Here is a 23,259-nt window from a genome sequence, read left to right on the forward strand (position 1 = left end):
GATCTAGTACTCCCCATGCATCCTTGCTTCTTTCTGTATGTGAAAAGTGGGAGTATGAAGAGGTATCAGATCGAGCTCTGAAAAGGATGCTGTGTGGCAGGGAGTTCTCGTGCCCCTCAGGTGAGCTGGCTAGTGCCACGGACAAGACCAAAGCAGACGAAAGCTGGCTGCTCTCCTACAGTGAGCACTTGAACACAACAGATTACATTTTCTTAGACTGAACTAGGAACAGTAGTTGCTCTCACCTCCCTCCTCCTGCTGCCACCACTAGCCATCGAAGAACTCTGCTGATCTAGCCTCCATCTCCTGTGACTGCAATAAGCTAATGTCTGCATTATTCAACCAGTATCATAAATGCAATCAACAAATTCAATCTGGAGACTTTCTTGGCTCCGGTGTTGCTGCTGCCTCCTCACTGCAGAAACATTTGCCTTTTTGTTAAAAAGCAACCCCACAAAAAGTTTTCTTTTTTCCAAAAAGCACTCATCCCCCAGCTGCAACTTCCCCATTGTTGACGAGGTGTCATTAACTAATGCTCTCTCCCCAGCAGTGCTGCTAGTACAACCCAGCTTAACAGACAGTAACTTAATATGTGTCCTCAATCCTCCAAACCCTCCAAAGAATGGGAGGTGTAGAGAGAATTTAAAAGGATATTAAAGGCCATACACTTTTCAGACTTCTGAAAAGCCCACTTGCTTGAGATCCAGAACATATCTAGTCCAATCTTAGACTGATCTTTGAAGTCCATCTCTTAGGAAACAGATGACTTGAGAAGACTTAGTTACATGTAGAAGGAGGCAAGGGAGTCATATCAGAGTGAAAGGATCAATATCTGAAAAACTAGATAAACTCTTAATTAAGGTACTTGGAAAAAAAGATTTCCTCAAAAACTGAGATCTGATCCCTGTTCTTATGACTGTCCCACAGGCTGGGATTTGTATCACCTCATTTCAGACATCTACTACATTATAAGATGTCTATACCTAAGCTAGCTAATTGAGAGAAACAGGCTCTGCTGAAGTGCGATTCTTTTCATCCTGGTTATGCCCTAACCATGAACAGGTCAGCTGAACTGTATCCAGAAGTGACTCTCTGTAACAGAATGCAGCTGCAGATGCAGTCAATACCTCAAACTAGGTGAGAGGCATCCTGACTGTGCTGAATAGCACGGACTTCCTCTATCGTAAACAAAAAGGAAAAATCTTATTAATTACCCAAAGTGCTCTGTGATTTAAGGCAAGTTTGAAAAGCATTTTGAGACCTGCAAATAGAAAGTGATAGTGGAGTGCAAAGTGGTATTATTAAAATAGCAACAACAGGATATAGAGCTAGTTCCTGTTGGAAATGCCTTTCCGCTCCATGATTGAGAGAATCCCAGAAAGCAACCCTTTCCCCACACAATAATCTGCCCACATATTCCATCCATACCGGTTCAGGAGAAGTCCTTTTAACGAGTAGATCTCAGATTTCAATTCATTAATATTCTGCGACTCCAGAATCCAGTTGGTGGAAGTTGTGGCCTAGAACATGAAAAAGAAGACATAAAGATCAAAGTATGCACTGGGAGATAGTTCACAAATGTCACTTTTTTCTATATTATCCTCCCTCTACTCCCATCTGGGAATCTCGAGCCCTGGGGATAACATACATAAGCTCTATCATTTAAAATCTCTCAGATCTGAGCAAAACAACTTCCACAATAAAGAAGGACCTGAATGGGTCCCCACGATGATCAGAAATAATAATTGTCTCAAGATGCAAAGACTATTCAAGTATTTGCTTTCCATTTGGGGGACTAATTAATCTTGTCTCCAACATACCATGCACAACCATTGCTGAAGCATCTCAAGGGGACCTTTCTTTTTCGATTAGGAGGAGGCCAGCACTTGTGAGAATTCAGACAAAGCTAGGCCTACATAGGATGTTTTCCACCAACGTATTAGACAGAGAACAATACACAAAGAGGTAAACTAAATCATTTGATACTGACCTAATGAATGATTTCTAAAGAATAACTAGAACTAGGATCCTGAAAGGCAGTGGGAGTTGCACTGAATCAGGTCCTTTACTCTTTCTTGTGACTGCACTTGGCTGAGGCAGCAGATTCAAATATTATATATTAACAACTATTTTAAAACCATTTTTTCATTTGTCCTAAATCATGAAATAAGTAATTGATTATCTGCACTCTGTGGTGTTTAGAGGTGGGCTGATAAATAGATGCTTGAAAGTTGCAAAAGTTTTCCCTACTAAATCTGAAGAATTAAAGCTATGCTTGAGTTACCAGATTGTATCTCCAGGAAGCAGCTGGACTAGGCACTGTCTCTTGGATATTTTTAAGGCAATGAATGCAATTTGGTGGGGAAAGATGATAGGTAACTCATGGAAGCCTGGTACAGCTGCTGTCAGCACTGCATCAGAATTGCTATGGGATATCAGGCAGAAATTAGAGTAAGGTGACAACTGAGGAGAACATGCTGCAGATAACACTTTTGGCAATCTTTCTTTTAACTCTTTTGGGAACTTGAGAAATGGGAGGAACATTCTGAAAGACAGATCATGGCCTATGGTTACCCCCGTCCTATCACTCTAGCAACTCCTGTAGCGATGGGCTGAGTATGGGACCAAAGAACACTCATGTGTAGCACTTCCCATAGTAATTTCTGCTAAAAGCCATTAGGAATGAACCCATTTGTGAGCATTGCTCCAGAAATACTCCGAATAAATCCCCTGCCAACAGAAGCCAGGACTGGAATAACACAAAACTCCTCCTCAGCAGTTCCTACTAGATGTAGCCAGAACTGGTTTTTCCTACTTATTCTTTAAACAGACTTCAGCTAGTGCTGAGTAACCCTGAACACCTTCGCAGCCAGCACTCCTCACAGTGACTTCTGGGCTGTGAACCCAGTGAGCTGGGAGAGGCTCAGTCTGTAGTAGCTGTGATATACACAGATGCGTTCCCTTGGGATTCACACTCCCAGCCCTCAGACAGCAAGAATCCAGGAGCCACTGTTCTGGCTTTCCAAGACCTTGAAAGCTACAGCAGCACATTAACAAGGGAGTGATTTCCACTCACTGGCCTGCAAAGGACTCAAATTTCCAAAACACATATGGTGCCAGATGCCTAGGATTTAGAAATAAAATCTGACATCTGGGGCTTTTTAGCCAGTCTCTTTAAAAAACAGTTGTAGAAAATTCAAGCCTTGAATTTTTATGTACGTTTTTTAATTACTTAAAGTCCCTCTTTTTAATTTTTTACAGCATGCCAGTAGGAGTTTGAAAAGCAGATATAAAAACTTACATTACAGCTGAGAAAACACAGCTTTTATTCTTTGGTTTGTGGGGTTGCTCAAGTTTTTCTTTGTACACATGAGGTTTAGATATCATAACAATGTGTGCTACCATTTCAGTGCAGGGGGTAGAGAGGGGGGAGGAAAAACTTCTTCAAGACTCTCTAAACCACCAAGACTCTTATGCCCTTTTTCCTTCTTAAAGCTCAACATGTGGTCTTAATCTTAACACTTAAGACCTGAAAACAGTTTTCCAATTTCCGGACTGGCTCCAGGCCACTGACAGGCCACAGTTCCCAAGGAAAATTGAAGTAGAGTGTTGTGACCATAAACTGGCTTTCATGGTTGGGTTTACAGCTGTGCCACTGAGGGATTCCTACTGTACAGTGTACACACCACACAGTCAGCTGTGGCCCACCAGTTACACACCATCAAAGGGTTTGTATAGGATTAAAGTACAGGTAAGGGGAGAAGACAACTGTTAATGCTATAGGTAAAAGACTGCAAGCATTGCCTAAGGGATTTCACAGTAAAAAGAAAAATCTCTCCCTGTACAGAGAATACTATAGGATGACTGGGCCCTGAATAATCACAGGTTTGTGAGTGAAAGGAAGACTCCCTCTCTATGTGACTGGTTCAAATCCACCCCACCTCACATGTAACCAACACTTACTGGCTGATAGAATGCTTAGGCCAATGGCTGCAAAGTACTTTGGAGATGAAAAGCACTAATTCTCATTGCCAGAAAGAAAATCAATTTTGGTCAAAAGTGGTTACTTGTAGTTACACATGTAACAACACAAACTAGTCAGAACTGATGGGTTTATTGCAGGGTCAAGTCAGGAGTCAAGGGGAATGGGCCACTGTGCATCACTAATGTGGTTGTGATGGGGCCACCTGTTGGGCTGAGATGACCAAAATCATTGAAACAAGAAACCAAATAGTAAGAATGTTCAGCCATTACCTGGCCTGGATCTGAACAAGTGACTTAAATACAGTACTTCAAGTGTGTGCCTGGAATGGGATTAAGTCATTGTTTTGACAATGTACAAGGGTACAGGAGATATATAAATACGTAAAATTACATATTACACACAAATAAAACCTCTGCACAACTGGCCTTTACCTCTTTTGGTCAGTGGACTAACAGCACAATTATTTCATCTCAAATGCAATGCAGAAGATACAGAGCTGAGAACAGGTCTGAGGCCTCAGGCACACAGGCTGTATACAAAGCTATATAGCAAAGCCCTCTCAGAAGTTAGATATATTTCATTGAGTACCCAATTAATATGCAGAGCTTTAAACAGACTGCCTATGGAGAAGTCAGATGCAGAGAAACTGGCTGGGGATATGACAGAGCTGAAGGCTGGACTGTGAACCTAAAAAGGTGCTTTCCATGTGCCCACAAAAGAAGCCATGCATGTTCCAAAGAAGATGGTGATGTTCTAAAGGTAAAGAGTTGGAAGTGGATACCTTAGAAGCAGCCAGTTCTTGGGTGAGCTCCTGGATTTTCTGTTGTTGCTGGATTAGCAGTTCCTGGACAGCTGCTAAAGTTGTCTGTAACTGAGTCACTGTGAGGGAAAAAGCACGAGAGTGTTAAACTGAGATACATGCACATATACGCACTCACACACGTCCTTCCTGCTGTCTAGCTACAAAGATGCCTCTATTCCTACTATATTTAATTTATCTACGCCCGCCTGCCCACTTTAATCCATATGATTTATCTGCACTACGGGTAATCTACCTGCACTGCATCTAACCTCCAGTATTTCTAGTTTATCTTTCCATTGTATAGATGTCTATAGCCCACAGTATATCCGTCCAAAACCTCTCCCTTCTAATTATATTGGTTTATGATTTGTACATCTCCCTGAACTTATACAATGTTTGTATCATTTATCTATCTCGGGCCTCACGCAGGCAAACACTGGGGCTAGCTCCAATCTGGGAAGAGGCTGGTCTCAGGATTGACCTTAGGGTATCATGCAAAATGAAAGATGCTTTTCTTCTCACCCTCCACTAAAAAGTATAATTAGTATCCTCCCACTCTCAACCCACCAGCTCCTTCAACCCCAACATCTTTAACAAACTTACTGCTGAAAATCATACTTTTTTCCTTCCCACTAACTGAATATACTTTGTGCTTTTCCCCTTTTATTTCAAGAGAACACCCTGTATTCCCCCCCTACACCCCAGCAAACGCTGAAGAACTTCTGCTGGACTCCAACTCCAGCTGTAGGAGAACTTTTTCTACCTTGGTACTTTATCCAAAGCTTCCAGGCAGTAAACAAGCTGATAAAATAAAATAAAATTAAAAACTCTATTGGTGTGACAGGTAACAGCTAATCCAGACCATCATTAGGGCATTGGGTAATGAACAGACACCCTATAGAGTCAATAACAGAGAAGGTGGCTAAGGTCAGGGAGGCACAGTAATTACAGACTCTCCTGACCCTTCCCCGGATTTTCAGATGGAAGGTGGGGGGAAAACACCAAAAAAAAGCCCCTGAAAACATCAGAGAAGCAGAAATTAAAAATGAACTTTACAGCCCTCCGAAAGGCTGTCATTTTATTCCCCTTATTAATATTCTGAGGTTGGGAGCCTTTCCGTAAAAACATAATTAATTGAGGCCGCGCCGACAGTAAACAAGCAATTTCAAATTAAACCGAAATGACGGCGGCTTCATTTGCAAATGTGAACAGATTCTCAGAGCAGATAAATGAAGTCACCACATAAAGTGGAGATGGAGGGAAAGAAAAGGGTGGGGGTCTTGGCAGAATGGAGGATACAGGGAGAAAGGCTTTGAGGGGTGAATTGATGGAGTCATTAATCTTTACCTGTCTGTGTCACACTGCCACTCATCTCAGAAATGTTTGACTCAATCCTCTGAAGTTGCTTCCTGTCTTCTTTGCCTCCCATGATGAGAGGAAGCAGGTATTTCTGCATGGAGTACAGAAACTTTTTTTTAGGAAATAGGGATATGCAAAGCGGTCTTTCTAATCTACCTGAAACATCCTCAAAGCCCACCACCCAAACCTCAGCCTTTATCACAGAGCTGGTGATCATTTATCCACACACTGGCTGAGAAAAGAAATTCCCTCTACAGTAGGCGTTAAATGAAGTTGCAGAAGAGAAGATATGAGTTCTGTGGTTACATTTTTGGGGGTGCTAAAAAACAGTTCCTAACTCCATTTAAGGTTTCCTGGGACAGCTCTCAGTCCAGAGAAACATCCATCACCTATGGAGTACAATTTCAGATCTTACACTCTCAAATGTGAACACACTGATGTGTCACAAGATTTGAGCTACATCCACAAGGCAAGAAATGACGAAGTGGGAAGAAGAAGAGAAAGGCCCAGGAAAGGCCAGAGGAAGCACAAGCCAGGGAATGACAGGCATTATAAAATCTTTTGAACCTTGGCAGGGGAAGGGTTACAAGTCACGGAGGGAAAAACAGAGATCTGGAGCACAGGGAAGGGAACTAAGGAACCAGGGCTAAAGGAAGTGAAAAACAAGCTAGTACAGGATGGGAGGCAGTTCAGTGACAGTGTACACAGCCATGAAATCTACCCCATCATGCCATTGCAGAGGACGGACTGGATCTAATAGGTCACAACTCTTGTCTAACTACCATGGATCCTTCTGCAGCACTGCTCCTATGAACTGAATATGCACTTTAACAAGGGCACATCTAACCACAACATGGCAGGTGAAAAAAATGTGAGAGAAGGATGGTCTAGGATGTGGAAACAGCCCTGATAGTGCCTATCAATTCTTTTTCATCCTGGCTTTTGATGCATGTACACCCACTATTGGGGCATACATACAGGGTGGTTTCTGAGACAGGGCTGATTATCCAAACTGACATGGGTGGGACAGCCTTCTTTTACACTTAATAGCACTGGTTTAAGATTTCAGTGTCGCTGTACACAGCTCTTACCCTCACAAAGCACATGTACATGTACATGTTTACACTCAGACATTCTGAAAAGCAAAGAGCTTTTGATGACTTTCACAAACAGTTCTCTCTTAATCTTCACAGAACACACGTGGACAACCATGTTTTATCCTAGTATCCTATCTTTCATATAAAAATCACTATTTGCAAACTCCCTCAAAATCCCATGAAGGGCAGAGAGAATTTATCAATCTCCAAAGATTTCTTACTCCTATAAAAGCATATGGGTCTCTGCTAGGCACACAATATGCCTTATGAGGTTTGGATACACAGCAGAGCAAGATCTGTAAACAAAGAATACAGCAGTAGGATATATTAACAGCATCAGTGACATCATGCCAAAAAATTTATGTAAATCATCAATATGTGTTAGATATGTGTCATTTAGTAACAGCAATGTGTTCAGGTCTGCAAGGCCCAGCAGCTGTTGTCTTAACATCTCTCTCTGGACACTTATCAGCCCCACCATTGTTTGCAAGAATGAAAAGATCAGTAAGGTTGGCATCACTACTTTAATATAAAAACACAGGGACAACATATCTCAATAAAAAGCCATTCTCTTAAATCATGTAACTTGCATAGATGAAACATGTTGCTTAATCTGGCCTCTCTCTCTTAGCCTGAGACCCAGAAAATTAATGATAGGACAGGATAAGAAAAGTAGTTTTAAACTAGAAGGCCAACACTTTTAGTTGTAAAATAGATTTTACTAAACAAGGCAGTAATAGTTAATTAAAGGACAAACAAACATGAAAACCATCAACCTCTTGTTAAGTCTTCATCTCTGTCCCTTTTTCAAAAATAAAACACAACTCCTACTGGACCAAAGCTCTTTACACTCTGCTGAGTTGACCTGAACCACTTATGTCTGTCTATGTAGCCACAGAATATAATTATTTACCAAAGACATTATCTAATGTCACTTAGCACATTGCTGGAAAGCAAATCCAGAGTGAAAGAATATGTTCAATTGGAGAAACATTGCACAAGAAATAAGAAGGGGCTGCTGTCTCTACAATACACAAGCAGACACACACTTGCTCTACCTTGTTTTAAGCACACTGGAGTAGACCTACAGGATGTATGGCAGACCTGGAAAGTGGCACCTTCTTTTCAATGTTCTGATCGGTCAAAGAAGATTCTTCCCTGCCCATGGTGCAGGATCACCAGTAGACAAATCATTAGACTGGGGGCTATGACAGTAATGTCTGCTGGCCAATGCTAGGAAAATCCCTTTACTGAACTGTGCTCGGTTTCCCCCACTTAAAAAAATCCAAAATATATATACACAATGAAAATGACCTTGTTTCTAGCAGTTTGAGATACACTGCTAAAAACGAGTTTTGTTTGCTTGCCACTTTTTGACTCTGCATTTTCATGTTGTCTACATTTCTCAAATATACCAATGGCAGTGCCAGTAAGAACAGAGGTGCTCGACCAACTTGGAACCAACGTGATCATTTGGACACAAGCAGAATAACATTGTTCTCTCAGAATACAGTGTAAGAGTAGTGAGGGATATATTACCTTGTAGAGCTGGTGGAATCCAAAGGCAATTCCTGCCATTATGATAGCCAAAGCCCCATAATCTCGCCATCTGGAGCCAGGTGGACCTAAAGGCCAAAATCAAGAAATAATCATAGTCAGAACTGCAGGTGACAACATTTTCATACACCCATTTTATCAGAGAAAAGAGCAATGAATAATGCCAGTTCTGCTGTTTCTTAGCAGGCACAGATTTACTGAGCAGGGGGCATTAAGATGCTGGTAGTCCCTCAGGTACAGTGTGCAGGCTTCTGGCCCTAGGACATTGAAACACCTGCCCAGACCTCCAGCATCGACACTGGCCTTGCACAAGGTGTCAAAGGGAGACAAATCACAGCAGCAATTAAAAAAGTTCCATCAAGCTGTTTTGCCCTACTCTTTCCTTGCAGAAAGCACTCTGAACCCTACTGCACTTTCCCCAGATAACTGCCTGTGGTGTTAGTGCTAGCTAAGGTTAACTCATTACTTGAATACCAATTGTTCTTCACTATCATAATTTTTGAAAATGGGGACAGAGCCAGAGACCCAGAACAGTGAAGGAAAAAAAAAAGAAAAAGAAAAAGAAAGAAGGAAGGAAGTGGTGTTTTGAGAAAGAAGAGAAATCAGGGCAATAAATGGGTTTATGAACACTGTGTCAGCAATTATGGACCATTTCAATAAGGAAGGATCCAGTGTCTTTCAAGCCTGAATTATGAATAGGGACCAAAGCACACATAAACAGCAGAGAGAAAATATGCAATTAAATATCTGCAGAGAGAGGTAAAGAAGTAGATAAAAGCTTTAGATATTTAACACATGATTCTGCACAGAAGCTTAGAGACTCCACAGAGCAAAGCAAAGATATGGTATGCTCTGCTCCTTCAAGCAGAATCAGAAGACACCTGTAGTTTTCCACCAGCTTTATCCTTTCACCTCCCTCGCAGTTCCCTTAACGAATCTGGTACTGCCCCCGGTTTTCTTTAATAACAAAGAGGATGCAGAGTGATCTTTCCTAAAGTTCAGTGGCAGGATGTGGGCAGAACTGATGAGGTGGAGGCCGGTGACAGTCTCCAAACAGACAGATCCAAATCTACATGTGACCTACAATGTCTCGGAAATGCATTCTGTTCTCCAAAGTTTCAATTTAGGCTTCCAAAGGGAGGCTTAACTGGCTGAAATGGCTGGAAGCTTGTCTCCTTTCTGCTTTGCTTACCTATTGCCATTTTTCCTGTTGCTGAGATCTTCTACAGGCATTTCATTGCAAGAGTTACTCCTAATCCCAGCACTCAGGCTCTACAGACAGGCACTGACTCTCAAATACTGGCACTGGTAGCTTCTTGCTACATTTTAGGACACAGCTCCTCAAATTATCCACTGGCTAGAAATCTGAACAAATTAAAGCAGCTCTGTCAGAACTGGCAAATAGTGTCACCAGCAGTATTTTGGGTTGCTGCAGTTGCAGTTTTGGAGCTTAGGCACATGATCAAATTATCATAACTTTTTAACTTAATGAGTTAACACACGTCAGCTAAACTGCAGTAACTGGCTGTGTACATGTCAGGATTTAAAATGATCTCTGGCTAATCTTGCTGCAAACCCCAGTCATCCATCCCACTTTCCCCTCCTCACCCTGCTCCCACTGTCATTTCTGGTAGCTGAAGTCTCTTGGTTGTCCAGTTCTCTGCCCTGAACTTCAGACTAAAAATATCCTTCTATGACAACGCAACTCGTTCCAGGCTGAACTGCCTATTGTAAAGGGTTAATTACTCTCAGAGTGTCTGTGGGTCCAACTGTGCCCTGTCCATGGCAGTCCTTGACTGGCTGTCCCTAACTACCTCCCAGCTGCGGTGACCTCCGAGTAGGAAGGCGAGACACCTGTAGGACCCCGTCCGCTTCGCCCTTTCACCTCACTCAGCTCTCCCTCCATTCCTGTAATGCTTGAGCTAAGAACATTTTATTGCCCCCTGGTTTTCATTATTAATGAAAAGGGACCAGAATGATCTTTCCTAAAGTTCAGAGAGTCTATAAAGACAAGAAGCTGAAATGCCATTTTACTCGTTTTAGAGATGTGTGAAATAATTCTGTCTTGTGGCAAAAAAAAGTGAGGGGGGTGGAGAGGAAAAGTGAGGGAGGGAGGGACACAGTAAAGGCTCTGCATTGACCACATCAACTTTACAATGTTATGAAGAATGTCACAGCTCTGCCTAAAATCCACATTCAATCTTCCTTTTTCTCTGCAATACTCTAATCTAAAATCTGGGGTGGAGAGAGAGTTGGAATTTTCTCAGTTGTAACCTCAGTGCTCACACTGACTTCTCTGCATATCCTCAATTTCCCCACTTGTAGAACTGGAATAAAATTCAGAGAAAGTGAAAAAGCACTAATAGCCCAGTTACTCTTCAGTTTAGGCACCGGGGAAGGAACAAACCATTCTACATAAGAGACCCTTCAAAAGGCAAATGGAAGGGACACAGACATTTTCTCCAGCTGTGAGTCTGTGTTTTCTGTAAGTATATTTAATTTTCACAGCAGCAACTGTAAATTGCACTTCCAGAGTAAATAAACCCTTACTATTTTTAAGATCCCCATTCATCTCAGAATTAACTTTCCTGACATCATTTAATTAGGCCTTGTGCATCCAAGTAAGGTCAGCCTCACTAGTATCCACATCTAAAACTGTAGAAACTGAGGATGGAAGAGGTGATTTTCCAAGAGCAAACAGTGAACCCATGGAAAGGAGTTGAGGAAAAAAGAAAGAGTTTGGATTCTAGTTACCATTTTTAATTGTAAGAGAAAACAGTCTGTATTCTACAGCCTCCCACATAATGAAGACACAGGGGTGGGAGAAGAAGATCCAAATGGCAAGAAAAACAGTCACTGGAGATGACTTTTAAGCAGGTGTAAAATCTGCACAAAACCCCGTAAATGGAGACCATAAATACCATGGGGAAGAACACAGACAATACCTGGATGATAAGCATGCAGCTTTGCACACCTAGCTCAGAAACTCCCCTGAGTTTGCTTGTAATTATAGGGGTTAGAAAGGTAAAAAAAAATATAAACCCAATTAATCATTTAAATATTTAAAGTCAGATTTTTGTCCTCACTGCTGGATTAGTATATTTCATAATGCCAACAGCAGACAGCCCTGGTTTTTTACTGGGGGTTCATTTTAGAGCATGTTTAAACTAGTCAGATTGAGTGATGCTTCCAGCAACTAATCGCATGTCAAATAAAAGATATTTTATGTAATAAATTACTGCTACAAGTAATTCAAATGTCATTTATCAGTTTTATTATCAGTCAGGCAAAGTCTTGTTTCTCTATATTAATCAAATTCAAGCTTTTTTTAAGCTTTTTTTTTTTTTTTAAGCCATTTTGACACCTCTTGGCAAAAGTACAAACTGGAGGGAAGGAATTACTCCTCCAGAGCAGGAGGAGAAATAGTAGAGGTGGTATGGAGCTAAAACAGAGTGTCTAGAAACTTAACTTAATTCTTGTCTCTTCCTCCCAAAAGTTATTATTGTTTCTCTTAAACCAAACCCAGGAGGAGTTCAGCATACAAGAACTATGCTACTCTGAAGGCTTACAAATACGCTTCTTTCTCGTTAACTCTTAAAGAATAAGAAAGTACTTACATAGGTAACAGCTATTTCCAACAAAACATTAGAACATTAAGTAATACCTACACTAGCAGTTCAATTTGTACAAAAGGAAGTATTTAAGTGGTATGAATTATTTCCTGCAACTTTAAAAATTAGAACAGACTGAGTTGACAACAGCAGGAGATCCATCAAGTAAAATCAAAAGGTGTGCATAGGATTTATTGCTCTGACTCACGAGAGTGGACATCGTACGCTGGAGCTGCTGGCAAGATCACCAGCTCTGCTGTTGGTGCTGAATGAACTCTTGAGATGGTTCTGAAGCCATCCTGAACTTCTGAACTCATAACCCACAGTTTTAACATCATTTTTAAACACAAAGCAGCAACACCTTGTGGGGAGGGGGGATGGAGAAAAATTAGGTTACTTAAGACAGTAGCCACTGCTTTTCAGCACAGTACCCTCCTCAACTGTTTCTCCTTTTTGCTCTGTGGGGGGTAATTCTTTCTCTCTAGTTTTGTGATTTTGTGTAGAGGTGTCAAAACTACTCAAAAAAACCCTTAAAAAGAACCAAAAATATCAAACACAAAGTGGTTCACAGTCTTCAAGACCTAAACTCCAGCAGATCAGATGTTACTTCACAAGAAACTCAGATGTCTTCTTTGGGGAAGGCAAATATAGCTCATAATCTTTTTCAATATAAGCTCTTCCAATATAAGTTGTTCCCATAAACAAGTCAACTTATAGATGCAGCAGTCTACCTGTCTCATTAATCCTTTAGATATACTTTTGAACTTCAAACCTTGAAGCATTCCAACACTAGTGTCATGAATACTCTGTAAGATAAGCATAACAGATAGAAAAAGTAGTATCTGTCTTTCTCTGTACATGACAACCCCTGACAAATCTGTGAAAGATAAATTGACTTAGTAAACTATCACAGAAACAACTGTCCTGGAGCAGATTTGGACCAATTCAGAAATATTCATTACAGGATTAGCATCCAACTGATGAAATAAGCTACAGCAAACAAGGCACCTTGAAAGAGCACTGAGCCACTGCACAGTCTCGTCCATCAGCTCTAGAGAAATGCACATATTCTTTTTGCAGTTCTGATACCATGGAAAGTGCTTAACAGGAAGACACAAAGATGGATCCACCATTACTACAACACCAGCACTACAACAGCCAAGGACTAGAATGGGGCACAGATGACACCTAATCAAAACAAGTATTTTGGTCAAATAAATACTATGTATGTTTAGTTATTTATTCTTTTTACACATCCATTTAAAGGTCAAGCTTAAATAGAAGGTCTACAAAGAATGGCTAGAGAGGGGAGGAACAATATGTAATGAATCTATTATCACCATGTCCCCTATTTTGCAGGTTGCTAAAAAAGACTGGCTTACAGGCAAAAGCTTTTGGTTCAAATTATTTAAAAAGCACTAATCAGATCATAAGGCTAGAGCACCAGTTTACAATTACAACCCCTACAAAAGCTTTACTTTGGTGGTATTTTTATTCACCTTTGGTTTCTGAGCATTACAGAATTTCAGGCTTCTCTTTGGAGCTGTTACTGGGAACATTTTGATTTTTAAGTATTAGTTAAGATTCTTACCTAGCAAAACGAAATTGGGAGCTGGCGCTTTGAGGAAAGCCAAAACAGTAAAAGGAAAAAAACCAAACAGTGATATAGCTGCAAGGGTTAATAATGATGACAATGTTTTCCAGTTTGAATTGCATAGTTCCTTCCTGCCCTACTCATATTAGTAGAACACTATAAAATAAGGGCAGACTAACTCTTCCAATATTGGGTTGTGATAAGAGTTAGCTGAAAGAGCACTGGACAGCACTAAGAGGGATCTGGCACCGTTTCTTCAGCAAGAGAGCAGATTTTGCTTTTCTGGCATTTTCTGTGAACTACGGCAGACAGGTAGTAGCCCAGGAGGCAGAACTCAGTCCTGGAGTTCACCAGCACACCCAATACAACAGTCAGAAATATTCCAGTTGAGCCCAACTCCATCACAAATGTTTTTCTTCCCAAACTGTGCCAAACCAGAGTACTTAAAAACTCAGAAAGCAAGTCTAGTATTGTCTCTAGCAACAGCAAAACTATGCCATAAACTAATAAACACAGCCCTAAGTGGACTGTTATCGGTCAATATCTGACCTAGAACTGTTTAGGAGCAGTATCAAAATCCTTTTCTTAATACTTGGCAGGTAAGTGAAAGTGCTTTTCAAACTGCCAGACACACATGTGAGCTGAACAGCTTCTTTTGATAGATTTTTAATGGTGTGTACTTTGGTTTTTATTGTTTGGAGCTTAGATACTTTTTTGCGAGGTTTGTTTTAAAATGCAAATATATATGTAAATTTTGAGTCTACACAGATTATGTTGGGACTTTAAAAATTCTTTGAGAGTGTATTTTGTACACAAAATCATACAATCATATTCACACAGCCTACTCAGAATTTCTGCTGTCACCCCGCAGATTATTTAAGATTGAAGAGAGAAAGCTTGTTAACATTAAGGATCCTTATTAACTGTTTATTATTGTTTGTAACCTGATAGCACTCTTTAAGCTCATTCATACTGGGGGTCCATTGTGCCAGACCTTAAACTCACGCACAGGAAGTCACAGACTAAGTCCTGAAGACCTTATTTTCTAGCTTGCTGCTCATGCTGAAAATACACCTCTTTCAAGTAACTGTTCAAGGCATTAACTGTCAGAGTTCAAGGAGTGTCTGGATGACGCTTTTAGTCATATGGTTTAGTTTTAGGTAGTCCTGCGAGGAGCAGGGAGTTGGTCTCGATAATCCTTACGGGTCCCTTCCAACTCGAGATAGTCTATGACTCTGTGAACTGATTAGTTGCCTGACTAGTGCAGAAAATAAGTCCTCTAACTAAAATACAAAACTTTGTGATGATGTCCAACAGTTTATTAAACAGAGTCCACTGTTGCAATGACTAAAGATGCAATAGCGTTGCACTTTTATAGCACCCTGTATCCAAGAATCTATCATCAGCTCTATCATGTATTAATGATCTAAACATTAGAAAACCCTACTGATGAAGCGAAGCACGGCCTTAAGTTTTAGAAGGGAAGACTGAGTCCTACATTGACTAAATGCTTTTTTCAAGTCCTTGCAGCGGGTCAGAATCTAATTTGTATTGACTATACACCTTCAGGTCAAGAGGTATCATAGGCTAGTATGTATGTTTGTTTGTAGACAATGATCATTTGTATCTCATTTTCCTTGTGTAATATGATCTTGTCACAGGCAACAATGAAGTGCATTCAAAGTAACACTTGGTGTCCAATTCTGACAAAAAGTATGGCTTTAGTTGAATTGAAATCTAGGATCTGGCACAGAAATCTGTGAAATTGCTGCAGAAATCACTGCAGAAAGCAACAGGACCAGATGTTTTTCAAAGTGTTACTTACTATGCACCACCGGGTGAGAGGGCTGAGTTGGCACCAGCTGTGTAGAAGGACCTGGGGACTGTGGCTCATCCGTGCTTGTGCCCGACTGCTGGAAAGCCAGGTCAATTTCTTCATCTGTCAGGCCTGGGGGAGCAGAGGAAATGAAATCAGTTTAGCACCTTTACCCACTTGATGCACGCGTAATTAAATTCTCAAGCCAGGCAGAACCCTTTCAAGCTGCAAGGAATTTTGGCACTGACTTGAGCAGTAATGCCTCCCCAATTTTGGATTCACTGGAATGTCTCCCTCTCTTTTCTCTGTTGCAATTTAACCTTAAGCGACAGAATATTAGCCTCAACGCTGCTTCCAAATGTGGCTCATTCAATTTCCTTAATTTATCCTTGAGTTTATTGCTGCTTTTGAAGTAGCGTTCTATTGCAATTCTCCATTCTTCCCCCAAAAAAAAGATACCATCAACTGCAAATGTGGCTCATTTTAATCTGTAATGGTGTAAAAAAAAAAAAGAGGGGAAAAAACTAACAATAATGCATGAAAACAGACAGGGAAACAAAAAACTAATTATTGGGTTAGACGACTAATTAGTCTAGATCGTTTCCGAAGACGGGAATAATTTGCTTTATTTTATGACAAATGCAGAAATAAAAAGAAAAAAATCGGGACTGACTGTGATTAGTATGAATGGGACACAGAATGTAAGGAGGAAATAAAACTATAACAAAACAGATCAAAACAAGGCTAAGCCCGAACTTTCAGCTTAGCATTGCCCCGGCCTATTGCTGCATGATTAGATTGCCCTAGGGCAGCCTGGTTTTTATTTCACGCAGAGCTGTAGTAACACTGCACACATGGTACATGTTGGTGCAGTCACTCCTGCCATCAGGAAATGCCAGGATGACCATCTGTAATTGGCCACAACATATGGAAAGGATTTGGCCAACAAGGGGAAAAGAAAAGCAGCTAAAGGATTCACGATGACCAGCATCTGTGAAGAAGGAAGCACAGCTGGATTATTTTTTCCAACAGTAGAAAACATCCTCTAGAAAAAGAATTTAGTAATCAGATGGCAACCATGATGTGGGGCCTGGACAGCTGTGTATTACTTGTTATGTTATTCTCCTGTACAGAAGCAGATAGAATGCCAGTGTCCCTGCTATGAGGAACACGTGAAGTGATTCAGGACCTTTCACCATACATGCAGCGTGTATGCAAAAAACATTCAGAAAGGCTGGAAGTGAGAATATAGATTTAAGGAAACAGATTTATAAGAGACGAGACAGATCACTTGATTCTCACATAGTTGTTGTAGGGACCGAGAACAGTGAGGAAAATGGTATGAATAGGACAGCAGTGGGAGTAAAATGGGGGAATACTTTCTGGGAATACTTTTCTGGAATACTTTTCCCACTAAAATGGGAATCCATCACCTCTGCTCAAGATCCATGAAGTATTGCTGGTAGATGAAATTCCTGAACTTAATCCTTTAAAACACTTAGCTCTTTAGCATTACAGGGAGATACAATACAGAAAATGGCCAGGCTTCTGGGCATATTACCTAAGTTTTGAGAAATTTTTTCAGGACCTTAAACTTCACTGCATACTGGGGATCTAGACAGAATCATGTGTAGCACAAACAATATGGCCTGAAATAAATACACAAGTCTGCCTCAGAACAGTTACTTAATATCATAAAGCACTGACACAGTGCTTCTGGTATTCAGAAGGCTTTATAACTATTAACAGATCTTTTCCCTATTCCTGTGAGTATGTGAGATACTGTGAGTTCCTGTGACTACTCTACAGTGCAGATACTGATGCACAGAGAAGTTAGGTGATTTCTCTAACATAACAGAATATTGTCAGTGTCAGATACAGTATCAGAACTCTGAAGTTCCTGATCTCTAGTCCTGCAATCTGACAAAATCACCCCTTTACTTGTACTTGATGCATGCCTCAAATAGTAAGGAACCAAACCCACACATAACGCTATGGAACAAGACTTGCACTGAGAGTAATAAAAGGCACAGGAACACAACTCAGCCTACTGTTCTAGTCACAAAAGCAATATTTATGGTGTCTAATACATGTTAAAAAGCAAAGTCCTAATCAGAAAGAAACTGTTTTAACCAGCTCCTAATTATCCAATGTAGGAGAAAGCATAAACAGATGCCAACACGGCAGATCACTAGCAACTATGGAATTTCATAAACATGGAGACATTAGCTGCCGGCTGCAAATGTGGCTCCCACTAGAACAGGGCATTTTGTTCTATTTCCATGCGAAGATAGCAAATCTGATAATATTTAACACTTAGAAACGTACGGAAGTCATGGAGGATCCTTACTTCATTCTACAAAAAGAGCAGGAAACAATGCTTATTGTTTCCTAACCATACTGCCCCTTCGATTCTCATCCTGTTGGAGAAAAAAACCTAAAATCCTTTGCAGATAAAATGCACTTCTGGGATTATTCTGGTCTTGCCAACTAGTGACACATTCAAGTATCACTATTCCCATTAAAACCCTGCTGTACTGTGAAGAAAAAGCTAATGTGAATAATAGAATGATGGGAAACTTTCCACGTTTTGAGATCCTGGTTTGTAGATCCTGTGAGATCCTGGTTTGTAGATCCCGTTTTGTTGATCCTGTGCCAAGTAGTTCACATTAAAATTCTTATTACTTCCCTGGACTATTCTGCTGCCTTGTGAAGTGGTCTTGTTCATGGTACTAGTGGCATTATACAAAAGAACATCACAACTACATCCCTTCTTAATTATCAGAGGAGAAGACTGGGAGTGCCATCACCTTGGAACCCCTCCTTTTTATTCATCTGAACAAGATGTTTTTAAGGCCCTGTCATCTTGCTTGGAGATCCCTCCACGCATCAAGGGAATAATCTCCCGGAGCTGACTCCTTAAGCATATATATGGAGTAAGTCTGCACTGCAACTAGTCATCTGTCGATTCAGAAATATACCTGTCTTCATGGTTGTCATTTCTCACACACACTAACAAAAATGTACAAGATATTCTAAGACTGTCCTGAGGCAATTATAACTAACTCATCAAAATTCCCTTTGGACTGAATTTTTTTCAGATTCACCACCTACACACATGTATGCACACAATATGGGTTTTCCATGCCCCAGATTATTCAACCTCGATACATTAATTACATAGAAAAGTGGGAATTTCTAAACCAGATCAAAGTGTCATTTGTTCCAGTATCTCACCTTGCTTTATTTTATCACAGTCCTTCTATCACTGCATTATATAAAAAAGGATCCATGGTCCATTCATTGTTCTAATCTAGTAGGAAGTTGGTAACCCAAAAATAATACCACTTCCCTTGGATGTAAAAGCAGTGCCACAAAAACTGGAGCTTTGTGTCTAATATAACTCTCAAATAGGTATGTCAAGAAAATCACCTCAGTTTAACAGAAGAATTGCTCTAAATCCACTTTCTCAACACTTTGGAAAACAAACATTTTAGTTCTTCTGGAGTTTCAGCAAGATCAAGACCATGCAGAATGCAAAAGGTTAAAAGGAACAATAAAGGAAACTGCCAATTGTAAGTGAATTATATTTGGCTTTGAAAGCTGAGCCACGGCTATATTATAAAAGGCATCTCTTTGCGTTGTTTACCATCACCCTGACTAATGCAGACCTTTTTTTTTGTTTTAAATAATCTCATGCAAATTAGACACACACTTCCTTCCAGTTGATTGCTATCTGCAAGGAATAATCTAACCGCAGAGGGTACTGAGCAAGGACTGAGCTGAGGAGAAGGATGCAAGGAAACCGTCTTCATAGCCCTACAGAATGCAAACCTATTCCCTTCCCCCAACCATCCATTTCATTCCTCTACAGCACCACAGCCATTGCAAAGAATTAGTCATAATTTTCACAAAGCCTTAAAATGTCCTTTTACAGGCTTCAGGGTGTTGATTTCAATAATCCACCACCCATTATTGTTTTGCACCCAAAGGTTCTTGCTGATCCTCTTTTGTAATTGTCACTGCTGCCACGCACTTTTCAGGGATCACTCAGCCTCTGTAAATTGTAGTCAAACACAGAATCAGAGCAAGTCAGAGAATAAAATGGGTTGTCACAAATATCTCTTGGTGCCTGCACCTCAGGTATTGTATAAAAAGCTCCTTTGCCCAAGAACTTTTAAGACTCGATTGTCTGTTTAGGCCCTTTTATAATATCTACTGCTATTTAATATAAAGACCTCAAGTACATCGAAATACTGTTCCTCTTATGACTACTCTGAAGTATTAGAGGAGTACTGTTATCCGTATTTTACAGATGAGGAAGAAGCGAGACGTACAGATAAGAGAAGTCCCCCAAGGTCAGAACCGAACCTCTGACACTCAGAAAATAAAACTCAGGAGATGTGGGTCCCAATCTGTTGTTTTACCACAAATCCATTCTTCTCTATTGTCTGGATGAAACACAGTAGCAATAATTGCAATGCAAAACCCTTCCATGAGCTTAACTAGATGAGCCACTAAGTTTTTTCTTCTCCTTCTCTGACACAGGCTCTGACATTTCAGTGACAACCCTTTTTCCCATCCCATCCACTGAGCATACCTTTCTCTTCATTATATTCCTCCTCCATTGCTCAACCCAGTAATTCATGCAAGATTTTCACAACCTGAAGGCAACATTAGTTTTAGGGAGAAAATTTCTGGTTAGGAAGAAATTAAGAATTCTGCCATAGTAGGGAGGAGTGGTCAAAGCATTAAGTTCCTTTTGTGCGTTTCCAAAGCCAGCTTTATTACCACTCTGACAGACCACCTTGGAGCAATCATCACACCTTCCCTTCTGCAGGGACAAAAGGCAGGGGAGGGGTGCGGGGTGGTATCTGTTGTTGTTTTCCTCACACATGCACACACTTTCTGTTAAGAAGAAAACAAAATAGAACTGGACAACTTGTCTAGCTACAACAAACTATATGACTACCCGAAGTTAGTGCATGGTATCATATGACTAAAAGGAAGATCTGCTGGTAGACACCCTGAAATGACATTACACTCCTCTTCCTGGAAGCCACTGAGTCAACTCTGCTCAGAAAGAACATGGCCACATTTTAAAAGAATCATCATAAAAACCTTCTGGGATCTGATCCAGACTAATGATTCCACCTGTTCAGTCAGTTGCATGGAGTGCTGGGTGATTCTTTTATCAAATGTTTGTCCTATATCCTGCTCTGTGCTTAGCTGAACACACTTAGAAAGGCCAAAAAGGCATAGTCTCCTGATCCATTTTCTTTCACGCATCTTGGTTCACGGGGCATTCACAAGGCCGAGCCCAACTCAACATTTTAATAAAACCTGAGGTCTCAGAAACATTACTCTGATATTTTTACCCTTCATTTACATTAACACACTGTATTCGAATGTAAACATCCTGCTGCTGCACTTCCAGCTCAAACTTTGCGTAAAGGAACCCAAACATCAAAGGGAAATGGACTGGTCTCAACTGTCAGGCCGAAAAATGCAGAAATAACAGTAACTTGAAAAGTTACTGAAAGGGCTTCGAATTCTTACAGCTTTATTCATCTACGAGACTGTTAATTATGCAATTGCAATCTTTAAGAAACATTATATACTCTAACCCATCAGGGTGACTAAGCAGCAATGAGAACTGATAAAGGTGCTCTAACCTCAGTTGCACAGCACTAAAATAAGAAGGAAAACCTGACTGACAGTACAATGCTAAGAATTACAGTGAGCCAACCAGGAAGGAAAAGGTTAAAATAAAAAGTATTTTGGCATAACAAATATAAATAAATAAATAAATAAATCTGGCAGCAGTTTCTCTTCCTGGCCAAGCTTTTTGGAGTCTATAATAAAATGAAGTGTAATGGAGGAAAGGAGGGCAATGTCAGAGGGTGAGGGTTTGGGAGAGAGGTTGTTAAGTATCTCCCTCTCCTCAGCTGTGTTTACTCCATTTACAGGACCCCAGGTGATTGATAGACAGACAAAAGAAAAGCAAGCAGACAGTAACCCCTCTCTGGGAGCATCAGCAAAGGGGCTAACTCCTGACATCATCGAGAGCCCCAAACTCTCCTTAGCCACTTGTAATTAAAAAGACAGAGCAAGATATGCAAACCAGAGAAAAAGTAAAAGAGGATTTTTTTTTATTTATTATTAACATTTTGTTGGAACAGTAGAGTGCAATAAGGACTCTCAGAGCCGTTAAAAGTCGTCGGGTGACCTGCAGACCCCTATTTCCCAGAGCCTTGTATAAAATTGAATTTTTTAAACATAAATTACACGTAATGACGACACTGTAAAAACTAACAGTAATGGAAAGCTGTGCTGTATTTCATTAGCCTGTATTATTCCGTGCCACCTGATCCAGCCGGGCCTTGTTTATGAGTTAGTGTGTTAGCAGATGCCGATGGAAGCATTTGCTTCGACCTTGCTCTTCTCATTGGGGCATGAAATTACGACGGCAGCACCTTGATATTACAGCCATAAATACAGTAAACTGCAAATTTAAGCCAACGGCTCCTATTGTCTCTGAACATAAAGCTGATCGGTATTTATTTAAAAGGAGAACGAAAAAAAATATTATATATCACCTTGTTTATGGGTCCAGTCCCCCCCCTTCCCCTAATCTGCCTTATTCACTTGGTTAAATACTAAACAAACAAACTAAATCCTCCCTATTTTCTACTGATTAAATATTCTTATGAAATGAGTATTGTCTTCAGAAAACTGGATCAAAGTATTTTCACTCTGAATAAGAAAGGGCAAGTGACTTGCTTAGCATGTCTTGGAATGGAAAAAACAGGAACAAGTACTACAACTTTTCTTCTCAGTTTTCTATATATGAGAAGTTCAAAATGTAAAATGAAAAAGTTGCTTCTGGTCACTCATTCATGTTTGTGTGTAACACGTGTACGCACATGAGAGAGAGAAAGAGAAATATGTTTCCTTCCAGTTGTTTTCTATTTAAAAATATCTCCCTTGTCAATACTATTTCAAAACAAGGAGGAAAGATACAGAAAAAAAATTGCAGTAAGATTAATGGGATGGGGGAAAAACACATAGGATTCCTCCTCTGAGGCAGCAGACAGCAGGGAGAATGCCTCATTCTCCTATGGGCATTTTGGGTAAATACCCCCGTTCACTGACAATATACCCACTAAAATTTATTAGAGGGGAAAAAAATCAAACACAAAGGCAAAAGGACATTGTAATATCACAAAGCATATCACAGCATAAATCACAGCATTATAAGTCAGTACAAAATGTATTTCACTGGTAGTTTCAAGGCAGGGAAAATACAGTTTCACTTGTAGTAAGAGAGGTCAGGTCTTCCTCTTCTAATGTAAAGTAAGCTCCTTGCTTATATGAAGTATGTTATCTCTGTTCCATGTAGAAAAAAAGGAAGGGATACCTTAAGTAAAAGCTCTCA

General features: G+C 40.3%; 1 protein-coding gene across 2 annotated transcripts in view; it reads right to left on the reverse strand.

Annotated features, from left to right (window-relative positions):
- The window catches only part of PEX14 (peroxisomal biogenesis factor 14), an 80,355-nt gene that overhangs the window by 1,704 nt on the left and 55,392 nt on the right, over positions 1-23,259 (reverse strand). For both annotated transcript variants that reach the window (XM_072884344.1, XM_072884345.1), the window contains exons 4-8: positions 15,831-15,953; positions 8,783-8,868; positions 6,135-6,237; positions 4,767-4,864; positions 1,429-1,520 (exon numbers count right to left, since the gene is read on the reverse strand). In XM_072884344.1, coding sequence (XP_072740445.1) covers positions 1,429-1,520; positions 4,767-4,864; positions 6,135-6,237; positions 8,783-8,868; positions 15,831-15,953 — 502 coding nt within the window. The remainder of the gene's footprint in view (positions 1-1,428; positions 1,521-4,766; positions 4,865-6,134; positions 6,238-8,782; positions 8,869-15,830; positions 15,954-23,259) is intronic.

Source organism: Ciconia boyciana, chromosome 19, assembly GCF_034638445.1.
Source record: "Ciconia boyciana chromosome 19, ASM3463844v1, whole genome shotgun sequence".
Taxonomy (NCBI): domain Eukaryota; kingdom Metazoa; phylum Chordata; class Aves; order Ciconiiformes; family Ciconiidae; genus Ciconia; species Ciconia boyciana.